General features: G+C 40.7%; 1 protein-coding gene across 1 annotated transcript in view; it reads left to right on the forward strand.

Moving 5' to 3' along the window:
* Positions 1-19,463, forward strand: part of ERGIC3 (ERGIC and golgi 3) — a gene marked incomplete in the record, with an annotated part of 681,165 nt that overhangs the window by 27,190 nt on the left and 634,512 nt on the right. Inside the window, 1 exon segment of the mRNA XM_044090101.1 lies at positions 4,591-4,661. Coding sequence (XP_043946036.1) covers positions 4,591-4,661 — 71 coding nt within the window.

The following is a 19,463-nucleotide window of genomic DNA, read 5'->3' on the forward strand; positions in this document are numbered from 1 at the left end:
GGTTTGGCCCAGGTTTTGGGGCCGAAAAGCATGATACGAGGTATAGCCTGGTAGTGCTGGGGTGCTCTCAGGAGCCTTGAACCAGGTTTCAGTTACTGCACAGACGTCAGTGTTCTCCATGCTGAAGAGTGCATCGAGTGCCTGCATCTTGAGATTTAGACTTCTGGCGTTGAGCAGCATTACCCTTAGTTTTTTTCCATTTTTGTTTTCTAAGGAGGTGGGTTTGTCTTTTGAGCCTTGCCTAAAAAAGGCACTATGGGGGTGGCAAGAGCTTTTGGCCAATATCCGGAAGCCCAGTGGTGACAGGTGTAAGCCATCCCTTGCGAAGCAGCGTGGCTTGTCCAACATGTCATCCCAGGCAGACAGACATTGGATCCCCTTAGAATGACACCAGTACTCGAGCCAATTATTAAAGCTGATCATCTTGTCTTTGTATTGTGGCATCATTCTTGGTGAGAGCAAGATGCTGCTCAGGGTCAGGATCATACCAGCCTGGGCTACATAATCGGAGAGCTCCTCTGTCTCTTCATGTAGTCCAGGGAGGTACGTCTCAGGTCATTCACGCCAGCATGGACAATGACGGAGTCATATTTGTACTTGCTTTGGAGTGACCTGAGTGCGTGTGTTATGTGGCGGATCCTAGCTCCCGATAGGCAGCTCACAGTCACCCTCTCCTTGTTCAGCCTGGTCAGCAGGACATCAGTGTGTCTGACTATAGAGTCACCTATTACTAGTGTATCAGGCATGGTGTTTGGCCTTAAGGGCTGTGATTGGTTGACACACTGATTTATTGAAGTATGTGTTGCATGTGTTTTGTTTTGAGGTGGTGGATTTTTGGATGTCTGCTTTGGGAGCCTCTGTTGTTTTGGTAAATTTTTTATTAGAGCCTCCGAGTATATCTTTGTGTTTTTATGTGTTTGGTTTGCAGTTATGGTAGGTCTATGTGGGACTGGGTTTGTTGTGTGTGTGGTTACCATCTCCTCCTGTCTGGTCATGCCAGCCCTGAGCTGAGAGAGTTCAGCCTCCAGTTTGGCTATATAGTTGCATCTCTCACATGTATTTGTGTTTGTTGGGAGGAGGAGAGGGTTGTCTGTGTACATGAGACAATTGTAGCATTGTCTCAAGATACCCAGATTAACCAGCTGAACTGGAGAGGACGCCAGTAATGTACCACTCGACATGCTAGAACAGTATAAGGGAGTGCTGTGCCTTTAAGGGAAGTGGATATTCACAGGGGTGGAAGGTGGATGTAGTGCTTTACTTAGTACGAGAGTGCTTACTTAGTAGTACAGTGTCTGGACTGTACTGCAGAGATCCCCCAGCCAGACTTATCCAGGCAAGAGAAATGAGCCTTAAGCTGGCCGAGCATTCACTCAATGACTCTGCAGGAACTTGTCAAGAAAGTATTGTAATATTCATTCACACCTCTCTCTGGGTTACAAACAGGTGTCATAAGTCAAGGTTTAAGTATGTAGCCTACATCACCTGGAAAAGGAGGGGGCTTGTGGAGATGGGGTAGTTATGCATTACACCTTTTTCACTTCGATATAATTGCCTATGGGATGTTTGTTGACTTGTACTGTGCTTGGCTACCAGGTGTCCATGTGGTATATATCCATGCATGCAAAAAGTGATAATAGAGAAAGTTTGCATGCCAAATATGGGAGTAATGGGCAGTACCAGGATGCTGGGCAGAGGTGTTGGTAATGTAGCAGTATGCATCACGCACTACCTGGCAGTTTATGGAATGATAGCTATTCCTGTTGCTGTACCTTTCTCCCTGTGGACCTAGTGGGGCCCTGATAGCTACATGAGTGCAATCCATAAAAAGCGCACACAGTAGTAGTTGTCAACTGTTGGTTTGTGGAATGTAGACATGCTTATCCAAGAGGGCTAGAATAACTTTGAGAAACTGCTGCAGTAACCTAAAGGCTGAAATCTGTGTGTGCCCCCAGACTTGTCTCTGGAAAGCCCCTATGACAAGTATAGTTGTTGTGTCTTTCGGCTTTTCCCGGTTAGGGGTCGCCACAGCGGAACTCCGGTCCGCTAATGATTGGCAGTAGATTTTCAATTGCCGAGTTGCCATCTCTGACGCACAACCTTCAACGAAGGTACACCCATTCATGCATGTCTCTACACAGAAGACGCTCTAGCTGAGAATCGAACGGGACAACGTCTTACTGTGAGGTGACAACGCTACCGCAGCACCACCACCGCAGTCCTGTGACAAGTATAGTGAGAGCTATAAATATTTTGGTATTCACATGTATAAGAAAACCATTCATTCTCCCAGTTTAAGTTTGTGAGGCATACTAATTTACCAAAGCTCTTATAATTTCCCTGTTTGTACGAAACCATTCAGGAACTACCTATTCTTCAATATTGTAGTATGTTATAAGTGGGTCTATATTAGAAGAGCAAAGCGACTTAAGAGCAAATGCTCTTTCGTCAACCGGTACAACCCGAAGTTGAAAAGAGCGAAGTTACGGAACAATGATTTAGCATATAATTAACGCAGCATTTACATACTTTCTATTATTTCCATGTTGTTATAAGTCTCATTTACATATGACTTGTCTTGCAACTTCTGGAGGTTTATACACACACACACGCACACACGCACACATTGTGTGTTGTACACATACATACATTCATATGCATATATATGTGTGTTTGAGTACAACACTGGATCTTGAAGTGCACTGTGTTTGAGTGTCTGCAAGTGGGAGCTGCACACATGTACAAATGATTGTGAATACCGCCCATATTGTACATATTCAATTTAGAAATATGTGAATGCATACAAATTTCTTGCAGTAAGAGAGAAATAAGAAATTGCAGTAAATTACAATTGTAATGGCGTTTTAACTTTGTCTTTTTTTGCCAACTCATGTTGCATTTGCTGTGTTAGTTTTAGTTTATCATTTGTAGACATCCTGTTTTTCCTGTTTTGTGAAAATTCTGTATATTTGGCGTATTGGTTAATTTTGCCTCTTCAAGCCTTTAACTCATTAACACTTGCCAGCAGACAGGAACAATCTCACCTAACATAGTAGCATTGTTAAGAACCGGCTGTGGAGCTGATCCCTGAATTATGCCACACCCCTGTCACGTCCACATGAAGCATTGCACTTTCAGTCATAATCCTGCTCTGTTTAACAGATTTCTGTCCACTTTAATGATCTGTTACCCTTTCAAGACTGCTGAAGGAGTCTTTCCTGAAATCAAGTGCATTGTACCAACAGTTACTCTGTGATTCAGAGCTTTGCTGATATTTACCTGAATGCGGAATTGTCTGTGTGCCAGGATATCCATTTAGTACTGCAGTATTGCATGATTGTTTTACATGTAGACTGCTACCATTATTTGTCATGCAGTGAAGTGCTGTAGTTGTCAAGAAGTTTTGCTCTGCCCTTGCATTTCCATTGCATATACATATAATTTTGAAAATTATGATGAATGGGGTGCTTGTTCACGAAAACAAAATGCTGTGGAAAACTGCATTCATGAAAGTGCTGCTAGAAGTCTTTTTTTTTTTTTTTTTTTTTTTTTTTTTTTTTTTTATAAATTATTATTGTGCTGTTGAAACTTTATATACTCTGTGGGGTTTGGAGCCATACTATGAGGTCAGACAGTTTTCATTCGCAGATTGTTAGTATGTGATGTTTAGGATGTTATCTGCAGCTTAGTAATGACAACATTCAAAGGTGATCATTACACTCCTATTTAGCTGGGTGGTTAGTACTGCTTGGCAGAGGAAAAGTGTGAAGTTTAATGTACATGAAGTGCATCAAAACATGGTCAGCAGAAAACTACAATGTGAAGTGGGACCAACAACCCGTTTAGCATTTGTAAATCGGTGTAATTGCTGTTTTTTAAAGTTTTGTTATTTAGACAGATAAGCATCATTGTACTTTGTACTGGGTTGATGTAGTGTGTATGGGTATGTAGGGGTAGTCCGGTATGTTATGGAACATAGGATATTTGTAAGTCGGCAGAGAGGCTGTGGAACACTGCTGTGGTACTGACCAATCATATATTTTGTAGCAGTATTTCCACCTCCCCTCCTGAACTGTAGCACTAAGCTCTTACCCCCCTGAAAATGGCATGCTTTTTTCCTGGTAGTTGCTTCCATCCTGCCTTGATTGGCTTTTCCAGCACATGGATAATTAGTTGAATAGGTATAATCAGGGCCAGACCTCTGTGCTGAGCATCTGGCTTATAGAACTGATGTATGTGTACAGAACGTTCTGCAGATATGTTATTTGAATTCTACAGCTATCACTTGCTTGTTACATATTTGAGCAAATTCTGCCTTAAAATAGGAAAGTGTGCAAAATGAGTCTTACACAGTTTTAAACAAAAAAATAAATACATTTTAAGTCATTCAAACAAGTAACATCTTAGTTTGCCAGCCCATTTATATAAGAATTGGACCCTATAGAACCTGATATTGTATCTTAATTGGGTTCTCAGAAGTAAGTGAACATTTAATAAACATGTACACAAAGCATTTTGTTTCTGTGATATAGTGATTAATACTACTGACGGAAATCATCACTTCAACATTTATTTTTTGTTTACTTGCAGTGACCATTGTCAGTGGGTTGATCATGCTCATGCTTTTCATCTCTGAGCTCCATTATTACCTCTCCAAAGAAGTAAGTACAAGTGAGAGTCCTGCTTTTATTTCCAGCACTGTGTGTGTGTGTGTGTGTGTGTGTGTGTGTGTGTGTGTGTGTGTGTGTGTGTGTGTGTGTGTGTGTGTGTGTGTATATATATATATATATATATATATATATATATATATATATATATATATATATATTGGAATTAAATGTTAGTATAAAATGAGATTTGGAGCTATGGGATACGTCAAGTAGTCTGAACCTCTGAAGCATGTTTCTCATTGCTTTTCGTGAGGTCAGTGTTTGCTATTGTTCAGTCATTAACAGCTTTGTATATTAATTATGTTTAATTCACTACCGAGTAGAAACCATTTTAGAGCATTTCTGTTTTATTTTTTTGTGCACTCAGTTTCCCATGTTTTTCATTGCATTATTTTTGAATTCAAGAGTTTTGCTTGGATGTTAGTACAACACACACGTTTAAGAAGTAATCCCCGACTGTACGTGGGTATATCAGGATTTACCCATGGTTGGTGTGTTTTGATCATGAGGGTGAAGCATAAGTGATTGAATAAAGCCAACCATGGTTAAATCCTGATATGCCCACAAACAGGAGTGGATTATTGCTTTTATGTAATGACATTATTTAAGGAAAACTCGCTTACGTTTCTTAAATGGTGTCATTGTACAACGGCACTTCAGTCTTCTGTGTAGTCTTTTCTTCTGTAGGCTGACATACTGTGCACGCACACAAGACTGAATGCTTGACAACCACATCAGTACAGTGCAGGAGAAGCAGTGGAGAAAAGAGAATCTGTTGCTGTTTTTTGTAATCTTTAACAAGTCATTTTACGAGGGACAGAAGAGAAATACAAGGAAAATCTGGTATAGCTGCTGTGTCTCTGTTTGTTTAGTTTAGCAGTACATACCTAATGTAATTTGCTGTCCTCCACTATATACCAGTAGAAAGTCTGGCTGCTCAGTGGTACTTCAGCGGTCAGACTTTTCTCAATTTATAAAGGACACTGTGGTTGGGCTGTCCAATTAGCATGCTCATGTTTGAATAGCAGTGAGCAGTCATTGTATTATATGTATTTTGTCCCAGTTTTATTTATTTATGCATTTTTATTTGTATAATGGGGTAAGAGGTAGGCTTTGATTACGGAGTTAAATCTTACTGAGTCAAATGTTTTACATAGTGTAACTAACAAGGAATCTCTCTGCATAAACTACATCACAGTATTCAGAAACACATTATGAGTTTAGTAACACAGAACAGGAGAAATGGAACATTAAACACATCTGTACTTGCAGTAGGAAGGCTATGTTATATGAGGTGTAAAACTTACTTGTGTTAGAAATTTCCTTTATTAAAGAAAAGGAAAGTAACTTTTAAGGAAACAACAGACCTAGTTCAACATGTTTCATCTTGGGAAGTTGAACCCAGAGCACATTGTCTACTCTTGAATGCCTGTAGATCTGCAGCGTAACTACCATCAGACACCTTTAACACTGTTTTCTTTTTAAGTAAGCTATTCTTAATGTGCTGTGGAACAGGCTTATCCAATGAAATACATGTCTGTGCTCTCACCAGTGAGCCTACTTTAATTCTCCACTTTTATACAGGTTTCATTAAGCAGTTGTACTAGTTGTGTTTATATGTAATTCTTTAGTACTGTATAGGGCAGTGGTGCACAACGTCCAGCCCAAATCCGGCCCTCAAAGCAACACCATCCAACCCCCAGAGAGTAACCAAAAATTTGTAAGAAAAAGTGAAAAAATGCTATGCCTTACTCCAGTCACACAAACTTTCCAGCACGTCACACAAACTTTCCAGCACGTCTAAACCTCAGAATGCACTCACTCGAGACACTCCTTAAAATGGAGAACATCAACATCTGTGCAGTGACAGAGACCTGATTCAAAGCTCCAGAGAGCACCCCTGCATTACCAGGCTATAATTCATACCACACCTTTTGGACACCTAACCCGGACTGAAACACTAAAGGCAGAGGCCATATTCATTAAGGACATCCACACCTCCAAGCTAGTTGCTCAGCATAATGCATCCGAGATTATCCATGTTCAACTAACTCTGGGCAAGACTGCAATCCAGATTGTAGCTTGGTACAGACCCCCAATCATGCCCCAGGATTCCCACTCCTCTTTTCTTGATACACTGGAAAATATTAGGGTACAACCCAACAACCTAATAATGGGTGATTTCAACTACCCCACTATTAACTGGGAAAACTACTCGTGTACCAACTCTTTTGCTCAACATTTTCTGGAATTCATAAATTCCAACGCCTTGGATCAACTTATCCACACACCTACCAGGGCAGCAATATCCTAGACCTGGTCATCACCAACATGGGCAACCGGTGTTCTACACCAGAGGTCAATTCCTCGTTGGTCGGATCCGACCACAAGCTAATCACCCTAGACATCCACATCCTGCCCCCACCCCCCATTAGGGAAACAACCGCAAAAAAATTCTCCAAAGCCAACTTCACACTTCTTAAGACAGAAGTGGCAAACTTCATGACACCCATGCAGATGAACAGTAGAGGTACGACTGCTGAATCCTACACAAATGCACTTTATAAGCACTTACACGATTGCATGGATCATGCTATCCCTTACAGAGCCAAGATGCTGTCCTCCAAAAAAGGAAGCCAATCTGGTGGTCTTCTGCCATAAACAAAGTCTGCAACAGAAGAAAGAAACTGTTGCAAAAAAGAGTAAAATCCCATGATTGGAGGAACTCCCTGGTCAGTCTCAGTAAGAAGCTGAGATCCCTCATAAAATCCTCCAAAGCTAGTTATGAAGACAAAATTGCCACTGATTCTGAAGACATCCACAAAGCATTCTATAGCTATGTCAAGAATCTCCATGCCAACACTCAGATCTACTCTGAGTTACAGCACAGTGGCACTAAATATACAGAACCAACTGATATTGCCCACATCCTGGCAGATGGGCTCAGTGCTAACTTTACCCCCCTCTCACCCCCTAAAGGGCCCATCTCTATACCGGAAGAATGCAAAATTCCTGTAATCACGACTGCATAGGTAAAAACCTTACTCTCCAAAGCCAAGAACACAGCATCCATGGGACCTGACAACATCCCAGGCTGCCTTCTACACGGACTACATAATGAACTGGCACACCATCTAAGTACCATGTTCAGTCATAGCCTCACCTCAGGCTTTGTGCCCATTGAATGGCGCATCGTGACAGTTTTCCCACTCCACAAAGGGGGGAGCCATGACGGACCCTGGGAACTACCACCCCATTAGCCTGACGAGCCTGGTCTTCAAGGCAATGGAACGTATCATCATGGAACTCATAAACAAAGACATTGGAGATCTCCAAACTCTGGACCCTACACAGCTTGGGTTTGTAAAAGGCAGATCATGTCTCCTAAACCTGATAGACTTTTTTGAAGCAGTCACCAAAGCCATAGATGAGGGTAAGGTGGTTCCACGCAGCCTATCTAGATCTCGCCAAGGCGTTCAACACCATCCCCCACTCTGGAATTATAGATAAATTCACTAAGCTATAAATCCCTCTGTCACAAGATGGGTTGCCAACTGGCTTATTGACAGATCCCACACTGTGAAAGTAGCAGACTCCAAGTCAGACTTCAAACCAGTGACAAGTGGAGTACCACAGGGTTCTGTCCTGGGCCCTCTCCTATTTGGTATCTACTTCTCTGAAGTACAGGCTAACACAGAAGGTCTTTGACCAAGTTTGCAGATGACTGAAAACTAGGAGCCATAATCAAAACACCTAATGGTGTAGACATCCTACAAAAAGGCCTCACTGAGACAGATGCCTGGTGTCAAAGTCATAGCCTCAAGCTCAATGTCAAAACGTGCATGGTCATCCCCTTTGGTAAAAACTCTGTACCCATGAACTACCACTAGGCGGTAGTTTACTTAACACCGAAAGTGTGATAAGAGACCTTGGGACACAGGTGGACAGTAGTCTCTTCTTTGATAATCACATCGCCACAGTGGTCAGGAAATCCTTCTACATGGCACACCTCATCACAAAAGGTTTCTCATCCAGAAAAAAAGAGGTCATTGTTTCCCTCTATTCATCACTCGTTAGACCCATTATAGAGTACAACGCCCCTTTTGGTATGTACCTCACAAGACATCTACAACAACTGGAAAGGCCGCAGAAATACCTCACAAAGAGGATTACTGGCCTCAAACAGAGCCCTACGCAGACCGTCTCAAAAAACTCCAGCTTTACTCCGTTGCATATCGCCTACTCAGAGGCGATCTCTGCCTAACATACAAAGCTGTGTTAAATCCAGACATGCTCCACTTAAAGAAATCCCACCTAGCTACACACTCTGGGGACCTAAACCTAGTCACCACAATAAACAGAACATGCTGGAGGGGATAGATTCCTGTCCCAGAGACTTCCCATACTCTGGAACAGACTACCTATCTATGTCAAACATAGCTCCTCATTAGCACTTTTCAAGAAAAATCTTTATGACTGGATGGGAAATAGGAAATTCACCCTGGGGGTCACTTCTGTGGCTCTTCTTGACAGGGGCACAGGAAACTAATTTTCTTGGGTGGCGAAAGCCGGGGTACCTTTTTGGCTATGCTTTGTGAAGGCCCTAGGGCCAATAGCCTAGTACCTACCTATGAATGTGCTTACTTACCTAATTGACCGCAGTTGCGCACACCTCTTATTTTAGCTGTGGAATTAACTATTCTTTGTTGTTTATAACTTGTCTATAAACAGTTGTAACTCGGAGTTTGTAATAAGTCATGGCTGCAATCCAGAATAAAGATAAATGCAAAGTTGATGTAGAAAATGGGCAATTTCATGACTGCTGTCTTCAGTAAAAATGCCAGTCACTGTTACCTGTTGTTAACTCGTAACAACTTACTATGTTTTGAGGCGGCCCGCAGATGCATTAAGAATTAGTGTAGTGGCCCTCCCCACAAAAAGGTTGTGCACCACTGGTATAGGGTATCTTTTTACAAGGCTGGTCCTATACTCAGCCCCCCCCCCCCCTCCAAACACACAGCTTGCTACAATGACGCTCCTTAGATTTTCAAGGTATACACTTTATATACTGTGATTCTCGGGCTCTGTTAAAGTTTGCCTTATTGAAGTAACCCTTAGTATAACTTTGAGTAGACATAGTTCCACTCTACCATCCTTTCAGCATATCCACAGTTCTTTTTTTAAGTTATCTCACTGTTCTCCCTGCTTAACTTGACTTGACATAAACAGCACATCTGAGTCTGTAGTACTGTTTAAAGTTTTTAATTATTCTCTTTTTGTCCTATTTGATTGTATGAATATTATCTAAATAGGTTACAGTTTCATCCACTGCTCCTGAACCAGTGTGTTGGGTTCAGGCACGTGTGTGTGTGTGTGTGTGTGTGTGTGTGTGTGTGTGTGTGTGTGTGTGTGTGTGTGTGTGCGTGCACTCATCACTGCTCCTAAATTGCTGTGGTGGAATCAGCAGAATGTGTATGTATCACTGCTGTTAAATAGATGTGGTGGATTCGGCCATGTTTTGTATCGATGTTCACAATCTCTGGTGTGTTGGTATCGGCAGTGTGTGTGTCTGTGTGCCTCAGTGCTCCTGAACAGCTGTAGTGGGATCAGCCAGGTGTGCATGTGTGTCTGTGCTCCTGAACAGCTGTGGTCAGACCAGAGGTGTCAGTGCATCACTGATCATGGATGAGTGTGATGGCATCAGTGGTGCGCATGTGGCATCACTACTCCTGAACAGGTGTGGTGGGATCAGCAGCGTGTGTGTGTGTCTCACTGCTCCTCAACAACTGTAGTGGGATCAGCCAGGTGAGTGTGTGCCTGACTGCTCCTGAACAGCTGTAGTGGGATGAGCACTGTGCACTGTGTATATGTATGCCTCACGGTTTCTGAACAGCTGTAGTGTCAGTCAGCAGTGTGCCTCACTGCACCTGAACAGCTGTGGTGGAGTTAGCATGGTGTGTGTGTGTGTGTGTGTGTGTGTGTGTGTGTGTGTGTGTGTGTGTGTGTGTGTGTGTGTGTGTGTGTGTGTGTGTGTGTGTGTGTGTGCTTCACTGCTCCTAAGCAGCTGTGGTGGGTCAGCTGTATATGTCTATGCATCTCTGTTCCTGAGCAGCTGTGTTGGGATCTGCAATGTTTAGATGAGTGTGTGTTCATTAGTGCTGTTCAACAGCTGTGGTTAGATCAGTGGTGTGTGAATATCTGTGTGCGCATCACTGCACCAGAGCAAGTGTAGTAGGATCAGCAGGGGGGAGGATGTGCATCTCACTGCTCCTGAAAAGCTGTGGTGGGATCAACAGTGCATCTGTGTACATAACTTTGGTGGGATCAGCTGTGTGTGTGTGTGTGTGTGTGTGTGTGTGTGTGTGTGTGTGTGTGTGTATGCATTAACTCGTCTTAACAGCTGTGATAGTGTCAGCAGTCAGATGCATTACTGCTGTTTAAACAGGCGTGGTGGATTGAGTAGTTGCATACCTAACTGCTCTTGAACAACTGTATTGGTGAAGAAAAGCAAGGTTGAAAATAACTAAGGTTTTTAAATGAAATATAAGTTTACTATTAAAAGTTAAAAAAAAAATGGTTAATTGTTGCGGCTTATGAAATGCCAAGAACATGCCCATTGATTTGTGTTCACTATGCATTCAGCCTTTTGTGAAATACAGTTACACTTTTCTCTATGTATCTGCTTTACATAGATCTGTCTAAAGCCATTTATAATGTAATAAAGTTTGCAGTTGTATGCATGAAAGGATTTCAAAACATTACTCTGGGACATAATGGCTGGGTGGCCACGGTGGTGCAGCAGTTAGCATTGCCGCCTCACAGCAAGAGGTTCTCCGGTTCGATTTTCGGCTGGGGTGCCTTCTGTGCGGAGTCTGCATGTCCTCCCTGTGGTCGCGTGGGTTTCCTTCGGGTGCTCCGGTTTCCTCCCACATCCCAAAGACATGCAGTAGTTGGATTGGACACTCTAAATTGGCTCTAGGTGTGAGTGTGTGTGTGTGTGTGTGTGTGTGTGTGTGTGTGTGTGTGTGTGTGTGTGTGTGTGTGTGTGTGTGCCTTCTGTGGAAGGTTGGGCGCTGGGCTGGCAACTCGACACCGTAAAACTCCACTGCCAATCATGAGCGGACAGATCCACTGTGGCGACCCCTAACTGGGAAAAGCTGAAAGAAGAAGACTCCGGTACATAATGGCAGTCAGTTGTTGTTCTGCATTTGCACACTCTCCAGCATTGCACTCTTAATGCGTGGTTTTATTTCTTTAATCACCACCTGTGGTTACAGTTGTTCGAGGTCTGTCAAGCTTTGTTCTTGATCTTCACTACATTTTTTTTGACAGACTTCTGAATTAATAATACAACTGCTACTAACACATACTTATCCTTTATTTTATACTATATTAAACTTTGAGTGTTAAATGAATATATACGACTCTCACTGGATCCTAACAATGACTTATTGATACCAATTACATGTACAAGGTTGTAGAAGATTCTGAAAAAGTCCTGATTGCTACAGACAAAAGCGCTTAATTGAACACTCGTAATAAACATTTGTTTTTTATCCTGCTGGATTGTAACCTTTTGTGCGGGTGTGCGCACCTAAAGCTGCTTTTTTATTTTCAGTGTAGAGGTTTCTGAAGGCTTTGCTGTAGTTTGTGTTTTTTGCTTGGATAAACATTGTGTGGAACAGTTTTTGCTTTAGCTATTTGAAATCTTGCTGTGGTTTATGTTAATGTAAGTACCAGAAAAGCTGTTGACAACAGAAGTATGCAATTAATAATGCCTGCCTGCTATATGGATGTACTGTGAGACATGTCTTTCTAAGTTTGCTGGATTTTAAGTTAATATTTGTCTGCTGCACCCAGATATGGCAGAAGAGCTGGAAATGCTTAAAAGGAAGACAGCTGAAAACAGGGTAAATATTATAAATGCATTTTGTTTAGCAATTTTTTTCTCATAGGGACTTTTTCAGAACTGATGCCACCAAGACTCCTAAAATGTTTAGTCTACTGAAATTTTTATCAAATAAACCAGTGGTTCTAAAACTTTGCAAGATGGAGGACCCCTTTTATAAAGGAAATATTTTGGAGGTTCCCTATATTTTCGATTGATATTAATTAATATAAATAAAGAAACATTTGAATTAAAAAAATAGACCGTCATCGGATTAATGTGAAACAAAGAATGTATTACGTAGCATCAGTGCTTTTTTTTTTTTTTGTAAACAAAATGTGGCAGTGTGCGTACATTGTGTTTGGATCAAACACCCCCTGCCACTTGGCCATTCCAGTCCCATTAGTTGGCTATTTCTCCCCAATTGCCATAACACTGTTCAAAACTTTGTGTTCATACTGTTTTCTGCTTTACTTCTACAGTGATTACAGATATTTGGATTTAATTTAAAACTTTTATTTCAAATTTTATATCACAAACTCTGATTGTATCTGTCTCCCAGTGAAAATAGACTTGGCATTAAAACTTCTCTGCTTTTGAAACTCACATTCACTGAAACTGCATTGAAACCCACATTCAAAGAAAATGCATTTGGCCAGTGACGGATTAAGTTTACCTTTAGACTGTTTTCAGATCATAGGTCCCTTGCACACATTTTTAGGACTATGCAAAAGTTCTTTGATTCTCTTTCCTGATAATACAGCACCACTAGAGTGTGTTTTAAATTTATAGTTTTGAACATTTTGCCAGTAAGCAATGAAGCAAAACATATGAACTAAGAGTGACAAAACTGCCCAAATTCACAATATTTCGACCATAAAAGGCCACTCAAACTTCTGTCATTACAATCCACCAATATCAGTCAATATACGCAATCTGGGCAGAAATAAGTCATCTGAATAATTCCACATTAAAGAAATCTGTAACCAATGAAAAGGTTGCTGCTAGCAAACAACTTTTATATTCCAGTGTTTCATCTTGAAGAATAAATTGCCTGTTAACGTTACATTAAAAAATGGTAACCTGGTAATATTGTAATAGACAGGGAATGGATGGGAAACTGAAAACAGGTTCATAATTACCAGGCATCTCATCCAAAGGAGGACATACTTAGGACTGCAGCACCCTTAAAGTACAACACAGGATCAGCAATCCATCTACATGCTTTGGGAGTAGAACCTACAACCTTGTGCATCAAAAAGCAAGTATGCTCCTTGTTGTGCTACTAACACTGCTTTAAAATTCTGAACCAGAATACTGATATCCTTTGCTAAAAAAGTTGCACATTGTAAATAGACTTAACATGAGCAGCAGCAAACTTTTCTTTCCTTGAAGCTCACAATTCCTTGAAAATGCACTTAAAACTAAATTCCTTGAAAAATGCACCTGCAGCTCTGTTCCTTGAACAATGCAGCTTGGTAGTTGGGGAGTTGGGGTAGAGGGGATTTAGGCTCTTGTTTCTTGTAGCCAAGGTACAGGGTTTGAGGCTAAGCAAATTACTGACTACTTGCTAACCCTAACCAGGGAATTTTACTCTCTCTCATATGCGCACATCTCAACCTCTTAGTGCAGGAAATGTGGATGAAGTCTAAAGTAAATAGGGACAGATTATAAGTATTGCTGTCATGAACTTAGAACATTGGTAGAATACCAGGATTTGTGTTAGTATGCATTTTTGTAATCTAAAAGTCCGAAAGTCAAATGTTTGTCATTATTTCATTATTATATCAACTTCAGTCCTTTTTATGAGGAACAGACAAAAATATGGGGCAAAAATCTGGACATTCTGCAAAAACCTGGACGTTTCAAGGATATGCTACCTATCTCTTTTATATTCACACACACACACACACACACACACACACACACACACACACACACACACACACACACACACACACACACACTTACCTCTCAACCTCTTGGCACAGGAAATGTAGACAAAGCCTGTGATGTTGGAGGGGGGGGGGGGGGCGGGCAAAGGAACAAAACTAGGGACACATTTTAAATATTGCACTTATAAACTTAGAAAGTTGCTAAAAGAACAGGATTTGTGTTAGAGTACATTTTCTGAAGGATATGAAGTGTGAAACTCAAATGCATATCATTATTTAGTAATGTTAATCCTTGCATCATCCCAGTGATTTGAGAAACAGATCAAAAATATAAGGCAAAAATCTGGACATTCTGTGAAAATCTGTGCAGTTGAGAGGTATGACACACACATATACCCACTACCTCCCTCTTACACCCTCCATACTTCTCAACCTCTTAGACTTAGAGCAAGAAATCTGGACAGTGCCACAAATCATGGGGGTACAAAGCCCCAAAAATAGGGACACATTTTAAATATTGCTCTTACGAACTTAGAAAGTTGCTAGAACAACAAGTTTTGCATTTAGTATGAATTTTCTGAAGGATATGAAGTCTAAAGTTCAAATGTCTTGTCATTATTTTCTAAATTTAGTCCTCTGTGATTTGCCAGGGTTATTGCCAGAAAAACGCAATTTTATGAGAAGCAGACCAAAAATATGAGGCAAAAATCTGGACATGCTGCAAAAATTTGGACAGTTGAGAGCATGTACTGCTTTTTATTCAAGCCTCGCTTAAGAAAAAAAAATACCTTCGTTGGTCTTTGAACACTGTGTTCTGTTCTCCTTGGGCTGACACTGAAAATGACACTATTGGCCCAGTTAGACTTTCCCACTAAACGAATATCAAAGAAAAAACAAACCGACGATCTCCTAGTTAAGAAAAATTAATGCCACTCTCTTGTCTTTGCCAAAATGCACATGAAGCATGCAGACACTACTACTGTAGAAACGTTCTAATAATCAAATATAAAACACTTTACGGATAAAATTATTTTAGTATATTTAGGCACTCCTGCTGAAAGATTCTTTCAGCTTTTTACACCTAAACATTAGCAAGATTTGCTTACGAATAGGCAAAACTGGTTACATCAAATACAACTGTTCAAATTACTGCCAAAATATGTGTGCTGGTTCTAAATATGGAATTTATAACTGGTACCATACAAGTGCAACAAAAATAATAAGCTCTAGTCAGAGGACTAAGTAGTTGGGTAACTGGGAGTATTTAAGTGCATATTACTTTTTTCTCAATTTTTATTTATTTTTGTCATCTTAAAGCAATCAACTTAGAGAATCGGCTCTCCGTAAAATTGTTGTTTTACTTGCTTTTTTTTTTTTAAATACTATATTATATTTTAATGTAAAATAGTTCCTCCACCTAATGTTTCAAACTTGCTGTAGTATATGTTAATGGTGTTGGAAGAAGCATTTTACATCAAACATATATAAAAAAAATATATAGTGCTTAAAAAAAATAATAAGCAAGTAAAATACAACAATGTTACATAGAGGCCATTCTCTCTCCCAGACACACATACACAGTATCTTCTGCTTTCACACACACACACACACACACACACACACACACACACACACACACACACACACACACACACACACACACACACACACACAGTCTCCTCTGCTTTCATACACTCATTCACTCACATATGACCCCTCTCACTATCAATGCCTCACACACACAGGCTCCTCTGCATTCATACAGGCATTCGGTCACACGTCACTCTCACTCTCACTCTCACTCTCTCTCTCTCTGTCACGCCCACATGCAAACAGTCTTTCTCTCTCTCTTTTTGTGGTTTTACATTTTATGCTAGTTAAACAGCAGAATCGCTGCTTAGCGAGCATAAAAATAATGGCGGCTGGTTTTTTTTTTTTTTTTTGCAGTCTGAGCTCCATGGCAGCTTGATTTGTGTCTTTCGGCTTTTCCCGGTTAGGGGTTGCCACAGCGGAACTCCGGTCCGCTAATGATTGGCAGTAGAGTTTTACGTGCTGGCTTGCCGGGCCTAACGCACAACCTTCAACGAAGGAACGCCCGTTCCCGCATGTCGCCACACAGAAGACGCTCTAACTGAGAATCTAACGGACAACGTCTAACTGTGAGGCGACAACGCTACCGCAGTACCACCACTGCAGTCTCCATGGCAGCTTGATATGCTGCCTTAAAGTGGCAGACTTGTTTGTCAGCAGGCATTACTTGTACATTCCACTCAGGGTGTTAATGTACAGTTTGGCCATTCTCTAATATTAGTTACAGTCTGAGTGTCCCAAATAAAACGTGGGGGAATAGAAAAGTTCATTTAAATTTCCTACCAAGTTTTGACTGCCAGGCAGAAAACACAGGGCAGGCAAGCAGTTGCTCAGCCTCTGTTGCAAACGTGGAAGTTATTAGTTTTTCTTAATTTTTTTAAAACTTCGGGCTAGCAGCTGCTTAGCCGCAAACTCTGAAATTAAACTGCTCAGCTATAAACACAGAAGTCTTTGTTTTCTTTCATTTTTTTTAGCTTGGGGTGAGCTGTGTAGCAGAAAATTAGTTTGGTGTTTTTTTAATACATAAGCAAGGTTAGACATCGGGATGCCGCAGAAGTTTGGAATCCAGGTAGCTGCAAGCCCAGTGAACCCAACTCAGTGAACTCCTAGAAATTCATGCAGACCCCCTGAGATCTGCATATCACCATTTTGGAATCACTGAAATAAACAAATGAATGTGTACTACACATTTCACACTCAACCAACACCATAACAGAACTACAAAGCTCTGATCCAAAACTGTTAGTGTATGTTGATTAAAACATGTAGACCTAAAATAATCCAGAATAACTTGGGACCCTTTATAATTAAAGTATGATTTAAGAAGACACTTAATGTTCAAATGGTCATTGGTCTGTCTGCATTTTATGCGACTTGCAGCTGTAATCTCAGGGTGTGTAAACTGCATAATTTATAATGAAAATCTTTGTTTTTGCAATTTCATTTTCAGTGTAATGACTTCAAACTCATTCAGTACTTGTCTGTTTAAACTGGGTACTGAATAAAAAAAAAAACATTTTCCACTTTTTTTCTACCATATAGTACAATGTCTAATATTGGTACAACAAATAAATTAATTTGAATTTAGACAGAGGGCGAGACCATCGTGTCAACACTTATTGCTTAGATTACCATGTCCTTCTAGACCAAAATTTGCCATTTCTTTAACCTATGAATTTGTCTGTAGTGTGTGGGTGAGTGTGTGTATTCTGTAATTAGGCCGGCACTAGGTAAGTGTAATTTGTCATGTACTTTCCAACTTGTGATGAGGTTCCATCTTTGCCATGGATGGTTGCACTCTGTTGTGAAATGTTTCTCATTGTTTATTTGTGAGAATTGTATTTACTGTCTCAGATGCGTCTGTTTTGCACAGGATGTCTTGTATAGTCCCTTAACCCTATGGTATCCCTCTCCTATACTACACATACCAGTTGATGCAGCTCTACATGTAGACATTGTATTCGGTATGAAGCTTCGGTGGCATGGGCAGAATTTAATTTAAAGTAATGGAAGTTTTTTTGCTGCTTTTCTTCAAAAACATGTGTACATTTAAGCTCATAAGTGAAACAGTTTCCTAACTATCTATGTCAAACAGAGCTCCTCATTAGCACACTTCAAGAAAAATCTTGATGATTGGATGGGAAGTAGGAAATTCACCCCGGGAATCACTTCTGTGGCTCTGCTTGACAAGGGCACAGGAAAATAATTTTCTTGGGTGGCGAAAGCCCAGGTACCTTTTTGGCTAGGCTTATATAGGCCCTAGGCCAATAGCCTAGTACCTACCTTTGAACCTATGAACTGCCTACATCGTTTCTTTTATTTTGTGTCAGAATGGTAATGATTTTTATTTTATTGTTTATGTTTTGGTTACTGAGTTATCATATTGGTCATGGCCCATTTTCATTGGAGGCTCAGGAAAGAATACTCCGTATGTTTAAAAGAAAGTGATTAAATGAACAATAAGCAGAATTTTATACCATATTGGTGGATGCATTGGGCATCTTTTGCTCACCTTTTATTCCAAAAGTCCTGAACTTTACCTTTCACTAACTGCACAAAGCCAAATTGTTTGAACACGTTTACCCTACCTGAAGAGAAAGCATTCTGTTGCTGTTGTGAATTGTCCAGCCCTGTCATGGGGACTGATTGCTGTTTTGTGAAGTACATTTATATCGTACCTGCCTAAACGCCAAGGTGGCTACAGCTGAATAGCTCTTGCAAGCCATAGGTACTGCTCTTGAGGGTGTGGTGTCATTTGCCATAGCTGTTTCATTCCTTAAGACAGTTCCAGCATTGGAATGAATTGACCGGGGGAGGGGGGAGACAACAAGGTATATAGGATGGCCTTCGAGTAGCATGCCTACTAGGAGGGTTGAGGCAGTAGTGATGGGGCCACGCCACTCGGCTTACTGGAGAGCCCTTAAAATCATCCATGGACATGGAGAGGTCTGATTGTCAGGACTATGAAAATGTAAAGGATCTGAGACACAACTCACAAGTTTTGTAGCTGGATATTTCCTCCTAACAAAATGCCAGTTTTGTCATCTAAAACCATATGCTTAAGCTGGGGTTAGATCCTGAGGGTCAACATAAAAGTAAAATGTTAGCAGTGTTGGCCATTTACACATTTAAAAGGGCTTTACCTGCAATTTTACAAAAGTGAGTGTTTCAAAGTATCCCTTAGGGCTTTGAAAATTTTCTTATACTGGTAGAGGACTTTTGGTGCATTCATACACTGTTGTCTGTCACATAATGTCTGAGATAGGTTCTGTGTAATAGGATGTTGGGTGACTAGGACATTAAGCAAATATCATATAGTATGCTATACTGTGCAGGCCTATTGTTTAGTATTGTGCTACTTTTACTGACCAAATGGCCAATATTCTTTACCGTATTTCAGCTAATATAGTGCTGTACTAT

Source organism: Protopterus annectens, chromosome 12.part0 (assembly GCF_019279795.1).
Source record: "Protopterus annectens isolate FY-2018-M chromosome 12.part0, PAN1.0, whole genome shotgun sequence".
NCBI classification, from domain to species: Eukaryota; Metazoa; Chordata; order Ceratodontiformes; family Protopteridae; genus Protopterus; species Protopterus annectens.